The 13,461-nt window shown below is 44.5% G+C and overlaps 1 protein-coding gene across 8 annotated transcripts in view; it reads right to left on the bottom strand.

The window, feature by feature from the left end:
- Positions 1 to 13,461, bottom strand: part of col15a1b (collagen, type XV, alpha 1b) — a 112,550-nt gene that overhangs the window by 51,873 nt on the left and 47,216 nt on the right. For all 8 annotated transcript variants that reach the window (XR_009797910.1, XM_061840379.1, XM_061840375.1 and 5 more), the window contains 7 exons: positions 12,167 to 12,241; positions 6,148 to 6,246; positions 2,968 to 3,070; positions 2,780 to 2,820; positions 2,544 to 2,708; positions 2,413 to 2,439; positions 2,271 to 2,333 (listed from right to left, as the gene is read on the bottom strand). Coding sequence is in view for 7 of the 8 variants with exons in the window: in XM_061840379.1 (XP_061696363.1) it covers positions 2,271 to 2,333; positions 2,413 to 2,439; positions 2,544 to 2,708; positions 2,780 to 2,820; positions 2,968 to 3,070; positions 6,148 to 6,246; positions 12,167 to 12,241 (573 nt within the window). In the remaining variant the exon portion in view is untranslated. The remainder of the gene's footprint in view (positions 1 to 2,270; positions 2,334 to 2,412; positions 2,440 to 2,543; positions 2,709 to 2,779; positions 2,821 to 2,967; positions 3,071 to 6,147; positions 6,247 to 12,166; positions 12,242 to 13,461) is intronic.

Raw genomic sequence — 13,461 nt, 5'->3', positions numbered from 1 at the left:
AGACCACATCATATGAAACAACTTTTAATTTAATGACAGTTGTCAATGGTTTTAGAGTCAGAGCTTCTAAAAAAATAAACAAATCCAACTGTGTGATTTAATTAAAGAAGAGGACATAGAAGGAAGGCAGATTTTGTGCATATTCCTCATTAGTAACGGTGGCCAAATATATTACAACTGGGTTCTCTTAAGAACCCTAGAAGTTACAAGGCTGTCATCACAAAGTACACAGCACAGTTTGTTGAGAAATAAAGTTCAGTTCAACTGAGTTTGAATAGAACTTCAAAACAATTCATAATCTCAGTTGTTTATTAAACTTTTAGAGGGTGTGAATACTTTTTTGAGTGATATCATTTACTATGAAAAAAAAAAAACATAAATGCTTTGACCAGAGCAAGATTTTATGGCTTGATTTGCGCCTTGCTTAAACCAAGTAATGATTTGACTCGACTTACATGAAATTTAGTGGCGACTCGACTTGACTTGCTTGATTTTTCCCACTGTGATTGCCGAGTTGCTTGAAACTTTAAAGGGCTACTGACACCTAAAGGATGATTTTTTAGTACGTTTTTAATGAAAAAGGGCAGCCGGAATGGATCCATTCATTTTTTCACCACACGCTATGATGTTGTCGTATATAGATTTTTGTATCGCCTGCCATGAAAATCCTCTCGAGGCATTTGTGATGGAGATGAACCAGGAAGTGACTTTTTTTCAAGAAGCCCACACTGGCAGTTTTGTGTGTTTATACCTGTTTTACCAGCGTGAAAGTAACTGTTTTTCCTGCCTGTTAGCCAAAATGCTGTCTCGTTGTATTGCTGGATATTGCTCGAACGCTCAGGTGGATTGATTTACTCTTCAGACTTTTCCAAAAGACTTGGTTCGTTGTGAAAAATGGATTGCACAGGTGCAAAGGACGAGAGCTTTGTGGGTTCCAAATCACAGGTAGGTGTGTATAGAGCTATTAAAAAAAATAGTTGAGGGGGATGATGCAGTTGCTCGCTGAAAGAAAGATTACGCCCCCCACCAACTATTATCAATAACTCGGCCACGGCGTTGACCCGGGGAGTCTGTTGTTAGTTAGAAGTGATCCGCATATGATCAAAATATGGCTTGAAATGATAGGGTAATATTGCACCGGTCACTTCACTTGATTGGGAGATGTTCTCTTCTTCAAAAAGAGTTTTTGTGTCAGAAGGGGCGTCGGAAAAAATCTCTCTTGTTTGCCTCCCATAGCAGGTGGCACAGCAATGGCAACTGTCCCAGTGTGACAGCTGTAAATGACGTAGCAGGCAATATGGCTACCACTTGGCTGTCAAGTGAGACTTCCTCAACATTGCGCATGAATGACACGCTCGCCGCTCATATTTATTTTTTCAAATAGACATTGAAGTAAATAATATTATATGTAATTTTCATAACCATATTGATTTTAAAATGTATATGCATGTAATGTATATGTAAATGCACGTCGGTTGAGCTTTAAGGTTATGACTTGAGACTTGCCTGTGAGTTTATTTACTCCTACCTCTGGTGTGTGGTAAATGGTGTATAATGATTAACTCAGAAAATCACCTGCTCATACCATGCCTGCATGGGCTGATGACGTCACACAAGCAGGGCATGCTATCAAGCATGTGCTTTGGTGGGTGAGTGGTTGGTGACCTCCAATGGACTAATAGAGGAGCTGCACCTGCACAGTTTTGCAAATTGGAATTTGAATGCAAATATGAAACTTTTGCATATTCATATATTAAATGTGTTGCTACTTGGTGGTTTTCATTGACTGCGGAGTTTTATGGAATGTAACGCTGACCATAAACAACGGTTCCCTTTTTTCCAGACTGTGGATTGCTTCAAAAATGATTTGAAGCATTATAACATTTCCTTTAAATAATTTGAATCTTTCAGAATTGTGGGCGAATGGTTGGAGCCTCAGAGTTCTGAGGACCGAGGTTCAAATCCAGGCCTCGCCTGTGTGGAGTTTGCATGTTCTCCCCGTGCCCATGTGGGTTTTCTCCAGGTACGTCGGTTTCCTCACAGATTTAAAAAACATGCATGATAGGTTAATTGAAGACTCTAAATTGCCGATAGGTATGAATATGAGTGCAAATGGTTTGTTTATATGTGCGCTGCGATTGTCTGGCAACCTTTTCAGGGTGGACACTGACTAGCGTTCAGAGTCAACTGGGAAAGGTTTCAACATGTCTGTGATCCCAGTGATGAGATGTGGTATGGAAAATAGATAAATGATGATCAATTAGCTATACCTTATCTCCTTTGAGTCCAGGATCTCCATCCAAACCTGGAAATCCTTGAGGTCCTCTCTGACCCTAGAAGTACAGTCACGGTTTCATTCCGAATTACATCGTAAAGCATGTCAATGATAAAAAGAAGCAATAGAAATCGTACTGGATCACCGATATCCCCCTTCATTCCCTGTAAAATAGTTGCAAGAAGTTAGTGAAATGTACATGAACACATCTGTAGGGGATTTATTCATGCGACGGAAGATCTCCAAACACTGTCTCTAATACACAAACCTGCTGTCCATCTCTCCCTGGCTTCCCAGGGATTCCTGGTGGTCCTTGTGGACCTCTTGGCCCAGGGTGAGTTTGGTTCGGTAGAAGAGTGGGCCCTGGGGAGCCTGGTGAGCCTGGTGGTCCAGGATCCCCTGGCTCTCCTTTTAAAGTGTGCTTGACAACAGCCTAGAATTATAGTGTTTACATATTTTTCATCCCGATAAAGACACAATAAAATTTAAATTTAAAGATCTTACATTTTCCGATGCGTCCCCTGGCCCATCCGTCTGCTGAGGCCCTAAAAACAACAATTTACAAAATGATGATGACAATAAGTCAAACTTATTCCAATAAAAGTTGTGACAAATAAGATTCCTTAAAGGAAACACTTGTATTCGGAACAACAAAAACAAAAAGTCCAAGATGTGACATTCATTTATTTGACCTCTCAGCAAGACTTCTTCCATCGCAGTCTGGTGACTTGAATGTCTGTCACTCTCCAACTTTGGTGCCTCTGTGGGTGGCTTTTTAATTGGAACAGAATTTTCCTAAAATCAAAGATTAACAGTTTCACATAAAAATACTTCTCTTTGCAGGACTGTAAGATGCCATCTGTGAGGCGTGGCGGTGTCTCGGAGAGTGTGATGCATATTTGTGTGATGAGTGATGAAAAATAATACTGTATATTACTATACTATAATTTTATTTTAATGTTTCAAGATGACAATAATCTTACAAGTTATTAAACAAACGAACAAACATAAATAAAATACTTTGGTCCGATATTTTGCAGTTTTGATGTCGCTGGGCTTTCTGCCCATGCCAGGTGTCAAATCTGTCTGCTGACACAATGTCTCTGAAGAAGCTGAATGGTGATCACGGAAACTGCACTAGGTTAGAAGCAAAAAGTTAAAAACTTTGACTTAATAAGAAGAAACGATAGACGTTTTTGAGACAAATACCATACACTTCAATTGGACACTTGTAATTTATTTTCCCAAGCCATACACAGCCTCAACCTAAGGATGAAAGAGCCACATGCAGCTGTGGAGCTGCAGGTTGCCAACCCCTGCACTAAACTTTTTGATTAGTACTGATGTTTCTTAAAAGACTAAATCACTCTAAGCAAACAAAACATGTGATTGACTCAGGATAAGTTTCTTCAACCCAGCCACACTCCATTCCACCCATTTTTACAGAATGAAGAAAATATTACATATCATGGTCTGAAAATGAATGATACACTGGGGCCTTGAGATATAACTTGAATCTTTTCTGTGACCACACTCGTAACTCAAGTCACTTGTATCAAAAATAATTTTTCCCCACTGAATGAAATGGAAATTCTATTCTTCTTCTTTTCCTTTCGGCTCGTCACGATCAGGGGTCGCCACAGCGTGTCATCTTTTTCCATCTAAGCCTATCTCGTGCATCTTCCTTACTAACACCCACAGTCTTCATGTCCTTCCTCACAACATCCATCTACCTTTTCTTTGGTCTTCCTCTCGCTCTTTTGCCTGGCAGTTCCATCCTCAGTACACTTCTACCAACATACTCACTCTCTCACCTCTGGACATGTCCAAACCATCGAAGTCCGCCCTCTCGAACCTTGTCTCCAAAACATCCAACTTTGGCTGTCCCTCTAATTTGCTCACTCCACCTTAAATTCTTCTGACACATCTACAGCACATCTCACCACTGCCCTCATACATGTCCTGTACTATTTCTCTGCCAGACCGGATTTGCGCATGCAGTACCACAGTTCCTCTCTTGGTACTCTGTCAAAGGCTTTCTCTAATCTGTAAAAATAATAATTTATTAATTCTGTATGTGCCCTTCAAGTGAGTGGTGACCAGTTCAGGGTGTAGTCTGCTAGGCTCCACCATCCTGTGACCCTGGTATAAAAAAATGGATGGATGGATATGTATATGCTTTCATAGTATTAGTCACTGGTAGACTTTTCCTTATGGTGTCAATATTATATACTACAAGCGTTGTTAAATAACACTTTCACAGCCTTAATAAAAACTCATCCTATATGATGTGAATATTTTACACTTCGTAGTTAACACGCCAAGGGTGTTAAATTTACGTTTTAAAAATGTGCTGTGGGCACACTGTAGTAATGAGGAATAATGGAAAGGACTACATTCAAACAAATGAACCTGGTCCACAAATTTGTGGACAAGATACACTGTTGGACATTACTGTAATTTCTACACATATTTACCACATTCCATTCAATAAAATACTTTAAAGTGATTATACAGTAATTAACTAAAATTTCCACTGCATCATGGGATTTTGGTTGAAGTTACTTGTATTTGTAACAGAAGCGAAGTAGGTCCCAGCATGAACTGCACCACGAAATGTTGAACTGTTGCCGTAATAAAGAAGTTAATCCTCAGTGTTCACAGGATCGTTGTAATATGAAAAATCTGTACCTGTTACCTCTAGTTCATAGCAAGTGTGTGTTATTTAACTCACTCTTTACATTCATATTGCACTTTTTTCATGAAATCCCGACTGTGCATTATGTGTGTTAGAGTGAGACCCTAGTAATTCAGCCGCAGATTCAGTGAAGCTAAAATAACTGTTAGCTGGGGATTTATCAACTGCATTGGAGACAAGTGTGAATTGGCTTGAGGTTACTCAGTTACTCAAGTCTCTGTATTTTGCAAGCCAAAAGACCACCTATTTTCCTTTGTGACTCATCAGCACCCCAATAAATCAAAACTTTGATTTAAAGATAACATACAGTAACCCTGTGTTAATGGGGTGTGACATCAAGCAAAATCCTACGATGTAGTGGACACTATTCAATCGCTGTATAATCTCTTAACAGTATTGTATTGCATGGCATGTGGTAAATAATGCATCTACAGTGCCAATTTATGGTTAGTCACAGTAACTGTGATTTAACATGTAGGTGCAATTACCTTTTCACAGAGGGTAAGAATGTTTTTGGGGCCTTAATAAATTGAATTGTCATTTGAAAACTGCGTTTGTAATTCCTTGGTTTGTCTCTGGTTGATATTAAAATTGGTTTGATGATTTGAAACATTGGTGTGTGATAAATATAAAAAAAATGAAATCAGGAGGGGTGGAAATACTTTTTTGCAGCAGTGTACAATTTATAGCAAAATTTGAGTTCATTAGAATGTAACTTCCCAACATGCAATGTAATATTCATGACTCCACAGTGTTACAGCATTTCAGCGCAAATAAAATGCTATATAATGAGACGTGCCATAAAATATGAGAACACAAGAAAAAGAATGATCATGAAAATCTACTGTGAAGAAATACTGAACACTACCAATGTGACACTGTCGCACAAAAGCATTCTGCTTTTGGCATGCTTCTATTATATACATGTGGGATTAATTGTAGCAGTTTTCAATGGAAGATGTTCATTGTGGACGTCAAGTGGGAGGAGCCAATTGCTGATTTTGCAGAGTGTCGCCTTACTCCAGTGAGGAACTATAAATTCTACTTTGTAGTTACTGACAAAAGTGTCGTCAATTAGTTGCACTGAAAACTGTATGAAATGTCCAACTTTGTAGTTTTAGGTAAATGTTAGTATCTTCCAGTTTCTTTCACAATACAATTTTTTTTCAAATACCTGTGTCGCCCCATGTTTCCTTCCTTCTATTTTCTTGCTCTTTTCTTCTTCTGTTTCTCTGTCGTCCAGACCATCACCACCACTAGCATATCCGGAAGCCTTCAACAGTGTAAAGGAATTACAGTTCATACGTGGGGAAAGAAAACACAAGCAAATGATTCAGATCCAGTGAAATTAGTGCAGTACAGTAAGTAGGAAGGAAACAGTTATTGAAGAAAACCAGAACAAAAATTAAGAATGGTATGAAGGCCTTATGGAACCTCACACAGTGTTATGGAGTGATAACATTAACATAAAACTCTTTACAAAGGAGTCAATTAAGGCCTTGTGGAATTGAACAAAAGTATTGAAACATTCAATGTGTAGTTCAAAAGTAGTCTGTGTACATGGTTGCGATATATTTTTCCATGTAAACCCAATTCCTGAATCTTGCTCTCTAACACCCACTGCCCCTCATGTCTTCCCACATAACAGCCAGTCTTTGGTCTTCCTCTCACTCTTTTGCCTGGCAGCTCCATCCTCAGCACCCTTCTGCCAATACACTCACTCTCTCACCTTTGTACATGTCCAAACCATCGAAGTCTGCTCTCTTGAACCTTGTCTCCACGTCATTCAACTTTGGCTGTCCCTATAATGAGCTAATTTCTAATCCTATTCAACCTACCCACTCCTAGAGAGAACCTCAACATCTTCATTTCCACCACCTCCAGCTCTGCTTCCTGTTGTCTCTTAAATGCGTGATCACAATCTCACAATCTGCACAATCGCCATTATTTTTAAAAATTGGCATTAGCACCACTTTCCTCCATTCTTGAGACTTCTCACCCAGTAGAATTTTGTTGAACAAGTTAGTCAAAAACTCTGCAGCCACCCCTACAAAATGCTTCCATACCTCCCACAAGTATGTCATGGGGACCGACTGTCTTACCATTTTTACTTCTGGGGATCCTTTTCTCGTTTCGTACTCAGCCTGACGTACATGTCCTCAGATGTGTTTTGTTTAGCCTTCGCCACCTCTACCTTTTCCGTATGTTGTATCTCAATGTATTCCCTTTTCCTCTCCTCGGTCCTCTTGGTGTCCTATTCTTTCTTCGCTAATGTCTTTCCATGCATGACTTCCTGTATTTTTACGTTCCACCACCAAGACCCTTTCTACCCTTTCCTACCAGGACATACACCAAGTACTCTCCTACCTATCTCTCTGATATTCTCGGCTGGAGTAATCCATTTTTCTATGACCTTATGATTGATTGATTGGTTGAATGAATTAATGAATACCATTTATTGTCATCATACTAAATTGTACAATGAAATTGGAGAGCCAAATACGTGTAAAATGGAATACATAAAAAGCATTGCACAAGAAGATCAGCGTGACTTTGCAATAATAGCACGGCTAGAGGAAAGATGACAGTTCAGGGTTGTAAAGTCTCTTGGAAAAAAACAGTTCCTCTGTCTGTTAGTCCTTGGTTTTGCTCATCTGTACCGCCACCTCTATGGCAGAACCTCAAACAGTTGATACCCATGGTGTAGTGTCCTTAATAATGTTCCGAGCTTTGCGGAGGTTCCCAGAGGTGTAATTGTCTGCCACAGAGGGGACAGGGCAGTCAATGATCTTCTGTGCTGGTTTGATTGTACTCTGAAACTTTGCTCTGCCTACCCCTGTGGAGCTCCCGTACCAGATGGAGACACACTATGTCACCAAGCTTCTGAAAGATGAACAGGAGAAGGCTAGCCACAACATTGTCTCCAGGTTGATTTTCTTGAGGACTCTTGGGAACTGGACATGCTGGTGAACGTTCTTGATGACTGCTGAGATGCTGCCTGTCCAGGAGAGGTCCTCAGAAATCAGGACTCTCAGGAAACTGAATATGCGGACTCTCTCCACACGCTCTCCGTTGATGGAAGAGCGGAGCCAGTTCAGTTGTGTTTCTCCTGAAGTCCACAATGAAATTCATTTTTATATTGTTCAGTGCCAGATTGTTGTCTGTGCACCAGGTTGTGAGCTTCTGGACATACTCTCTGCCGGGTGACTTATCTCCTTTTGAGATGACCCCAACCACCATTGTGTCATCAGCTCATTTGAATTTATGTGGCTCATTATTTATGTGGCCTGGGCTGCAGTCAAAGATGGAGAGACAGGAGAGGCGGGTAAATAGCACGCAGCCCTGTGGTTGTCAGACTAATCAGCCCGGATGAGATGCAGGTGTGCGCCTCAATCAGCGCACCCGCGCAGGCACCCGCAAAGCTCGTGCTGGAGCGGCAGGATCATGACAGTACCCCCCCTCAAAGGCACGGCTCTCAGGCGTGCCTAAACGAAAAAACAGACAATAATTAACACAGGCAGGGGTGGGCGGAAGGGGGGTCCGGAGGTGGGAACCCCACCCCCAACCCCAGTCTGGTGGCCATCCAGGCCACCAAACGCAAGGCATCCAGGTGGACAGGTCAGGAGGACGACCCGGACGCCAAGCACCAGGGTCCCCACGGAGCGATTCGGGCAGACGACCTCTGTGAGGAACCAAACAACGAAGCAGGAACCAGGCCAAGGCAGGCCACTGCTCTGGATGAGAACCTCCCACGCCGTGATTGCGAGATGACCAGGGATTGGTCGCCACCAAGGCTTGGTCAGGAGGCAGCCGTGGATTGGTCACCAACGAGGCCAGGTCCTGAAGCGGCTGGGCGCCCTCAGGAGCGAAGAGGATGATGGAGTGCAGGACCAGAGCCATGACCGCCACCATCACCCCGACGTCTCTCCAGCTCCAGGGTGGCTCCACAGAACTCCCCAGCTCCTCCTGGACAGGAACGTGAGAAGGCGGCGACACCATCGCCACCTCCTGGACAGCAACGTGAGAAGGCGGCGACACCATCACCATCGCCACCTCCTGGACAGAAACGTGAGAAGGCGGCAACACCATCGCCATCGCCACCTCCTGGACAGCAACGTCAGAAGGCGGCGCCAGTGCCACGTCCTCCTGGACAGGAACGTGAGAAGGCGGAGGCAGCATCACCAACTCCACCTCCTCCTGGACGGGAACGTGAGGCGGCTGGGGAACTGTCGCCACCTCCTGGACAGGAACGTGAGAAGGCAGCGTCAGTGTCACCGTCGCCACCTCCTGGACGGGAACGTATGGGCGTGCCCGTCGCCGACAGAGCAGGAACGGGGAGCGACCGCGGGCCGGTTGCCGACAGAGCAGGAACGGGGAGCGACCGCGGGCCGGTCGCCACTGGTACTCCAGAGCACGGACGAGAAGCGGCTCCTGGACAGCAATGTGAGGCGGCATCGGGTCGGTCCCCACTGCCACATGAGCTTGCAGTGCATCCGTTGAAACAGCAACGTGGCCGTGGCGCGGTGGCGAATCCGTTTCCAGCGAGAGTCGGCAGAGAGTCAGTCGAAACTGACACGTGGGTGTGTCTCGGGAGCGGGTCAGTTCCAACTGCCGCGTGAACTCTGCTTGGAACAGCCAAAACCTTGACGTGGGAATGGCGAGGAGGCGGGTCAGTTTCCACAGCTACGTGCGCTTGGCGAGGTGGCGAGTCCGTTCCCACTGCGACGTGCACTTGGCGAGGTGGCGAGTCCGTTCCCACTGCGACGTGCACTTGGCCAGGTGGCGAGTCCGTTGGCACTGCAGCGTGCGCTTGGCGAGGGGGCGGGTCGGTTTCCACGGCAACGTGAACGAGAGTAGGCAGAGAGTCAGTCGAAACTGACACGTGGGCGTGTCTCGGGAGCGGGTCAGTTCCAACTGCCACGTGAACCCACGTCAGTAGCGAGTCCGTCGCAGTTGTGACGTCAGCGTAGCTCGGCTGGTTCGCCAATCCTTGCCGGACCTGGGCCGCGAGAGCCGCCAATTCGGCGCTCTGCCGTTCTATCTCCGGCCGCATTTCACGGTAGAACGCATCGCGATTTGGCGGCTCCTCCTCCATCGGGACTGGAAGCTTCGCCACCAGCTGCGGATCTGCCGGTCTCACCGTTGCCGGCGAAGAGTGGGAGGTGTCTTCGTTTCCGCGCAGCGGGAGACACCAGGGAGCGCCCGGCTGGGGCGTCTCTGGCCGCCACGCGTTCGAGTGCTGGGAACGCGGGGAGGTGGAGATGAAAAGCCGGGGCAAAGAGATTCAAAATCAAAGTCATCGGAGTCGTACTCAGGGAGCCGGTCATACAAATCACGGTCCTCCTCATATTCCGAAAAGTCAGAGTCCAGAAGAATATGAGGAGCCGGACGGGTCGTGTTCGGGACGTATTCATACCTCGCTGGCGGAGCGTAAGACACGGAAGCGGGGGACGTCAGGGAGCCTACCCGGATTGGACAGGCTTGGTCCTCCGACAGACGGTCTACCTTCCGTCCGTCCCGTTTTGATTTATTGGGGTGCTGATGAGTCACAAAGGAAATGAAAGAAAAGAAACCTTGCAGTGCTTTGAAGACTGGTGGACTACTCTTAGCGGTGCTGGGTCCTGTGTTGGCCAGTTCGTTCTGTCACGTCCCATCGGATCGGGAGTAGGACCCAAATGCAGGACTCGGAAGATGCAAGGTAGTTTAAGGAGAAACATTTATTATATGCCGAGGTCGGGGATCGAGCAGGCAGTCCGGTGCAGCAGCGGTAGTTGGGACGTCGGGCGAAGAGAGCAGGTGAGCGGGCAGGCAGGAGTCGGTACACAGGAGAACAATCAACGCTGGCAGAAGTAACGAAGGAGTCAGGCTTACAAGGGTGGTCGGAGAACAGGTGAAGGTCGGTACACACAGGTTGTCGATCAGGGATACGAGTGTGCTGGAACGGGACATGAAGCTCAATGAACTGGCGGGGACCAATTGTCATTGGGGTGATATAAATACTCAGACTAATCAGCCCGCATGAGACGCAGGTGTGCGTCTCAATCAGCGCACCCGCGCAGGCAACCGCACAGCTCGTGCTGGAGCGGCAGGATCATGACAGTGGTGAGCCAGGTGGAAGAGAGGTGGGATCTGATTCTCATAGTCCAGATTCTGTTGGTCAAGAAGTCCTTGATCCAGGTGCATGTGAAAGGAAGGATGTACTGGATGTCTAATTTAGTCATCCGAATATCCAGCATGATAGTGTTAAAGGCCGAGCTATAAATCACAAAGAGCATCCTAGTGTCGCTCTGTGGTTGTTCCAACTGACCTAACATAGCATGCAGACCTGTGCCGATGGTGTCCTCTGTTGGTATATTTGCCCGGTATCTGAACTGGTGGGAGTCGAAGTTGGAGGGGAGGCATCTTCTACTGCCGCTCTTATAGGTCACCCTAGGTTCCTGCCTCTTCTGGAAGAAAGTGTTCACTACTGCCATTTCCATCTTTTTTGCAAATTGCCCACCATCTGTCCCTCAAAGTTCCTTTCCTGGATGCCGTACTTAACCATCACTTCTTCATCACTGCTGTTTCCTTCACCAACATGTCTATTACAATCTGCACCAATCACAGCACTCTCTGTGTCTGGGATGCATAACACTCTCAATTTCATGTTTCAGCCTCATCACTCGATCTGATACTCTTTTACCTCCAAGATATTATGAGCTATTTCTTCCTTTAAAATAACCCCTATTACAGTTCTTATTCCATCGAAACCATGGTAAAATAATTTAAATCCTGCTCCTAAACGTCTAGACTTATTGCCTTTCAACCTACTCTCTTGGAAGCACAATATATCAACCTTTCTCCTAATCATCATGTCAACCAAATCCCAAGATTTTCCTGCCATCACTCCAACATTCAAAGTCCTCACACTCAGTTGTAGGCTGGTGCATTCCTCTTCTCTTTCTGCCCAAGAACCCAGTTTCCACCTCTCCTTCATCTTCAACTCACAGTAGCTGAATTTCCACTGATGCCCGCAGGTTAACCGTGCTTGGGGCGGACCTTGTTAACTCGGACCACGATCGATCCGGAATGGTATGATATCACTATTTAAAATATGTTCCTATTTTTCTTAGGAGTCAATGTATATTTATACATAATATTTTTTTCCAGAACGACTGCATATAAATATGTATTTTCCAGCATAGGTTTCTCACGTCGGGATCGTCGTCTTCACACTGCTCCTCAGCTGCCCTGGGATCATCTTTGATAACCAGCTGTTGAATGGTCCCCTATAGAAAAACAACATTAACTGTAACATTGCTTACAGTATAAAAGAAGAAAATTGCTCAACAGACAGTTCTAAAGGATTCTATAACAATACATTTTCTCACTTGTTAAGCAACAATGATCACAAGGAGCAGCAGCTTCGCAGCACTCAATCAAATGTTGCAGTTGGCGTAGGTGCAGGTACTGAATGTATCCAGGTGATTAGAAGACCGACATCCAAAACTGACTTCAACGGTCTTTAATGGGCTTATGGACTGGGTCACAAGCTTGTGTATTCAGAGGATACCAGCTCGCACTACGCAATGTGGTACTCTATATATTTTTTTAGGCGTGTTGCTGCTCCCGATTGTTTTGGAGTGCTGTAAGTATGAAGCATCTGATGCAATCAGAAATTGATGTTGAATAGAGGATGTCATTTAAACGAGTGCGTTCTAAACATGTATTACTGTTTGTGTTTAGTATGGTGTTAAACTTGAGAGTCACAGAAATTTGGATGAACTCTGCAAGACCTCATACATAAATGTTTATTTCTTCAAACATTGGAAAAGTGTAACAGTATCTATATTTGATATAATTGTTTGATATAATATAATTATAATTGATATAATAATAAATTGATATATTTAATGATAAATATAATATTGATATAATTATAATTTGAAAATTAACCAGTAGAATCCATTCCTGGAGGCTCGTAAACATTCAAACTTTTAAGATTTTAAAAGTAAAGCAGTATGGGAAACATTTTGCTTCAGGTGTTGACCTTTCACCATCATAAACATATAACTATTGCACAGAAGGGGATGGCCAACATTTGGTTCAAATCCTGTCCTCCCCCTTGTGGAGTTTGCATTTTCTTCCTGTGCCTGCGTGGGTTTTCTCTGGGCAATCCGGTTTCCTTCCACATCCCCAAAACATGCATCAATTGGAGACTCTAAATTGACCCTAGGTGTGATTGTGAGTGCAACTGTTGTCTGTCTCCATGTGCCCTGCGATTGGCTGGCAACTAGTTCAGGGTGTACCCTTTCCTGCACGTTGACAGCTGGGATTGGCTTCAGCACTCGTGCGACCCTTGTGAGGATAAGGTTGGATGGATAATTCATCCAAACATATCTTTATAGACCTTTCATCCTGCATTTGGGCCACAATCATGCTGGAAGCGCAAAGTGCCTTCAACTTTTGTGCGTATGTATACAAATTTGGAATGGCGATACACAGCACA

Source organism: Syngnathoides biaculeatus, chromosome 13 (genome assembly GCF_019802595.1).
Source record: "Syngnathoides biaculeatus isolate LvHL_M chromosome 13, ASM1980259v1, whole genome shotgun sequence".
NCBI classification, from domain to species: Eukaryota; Metazoa; Chordata; class Actinopteri; order Syngnathiformes; family Syngnathidae; genus Syngnathoides; species Syngnathoides biaculeatus.
This window is presented reverse-complemented; position numbering and strand designations above follow the sequence as displayed.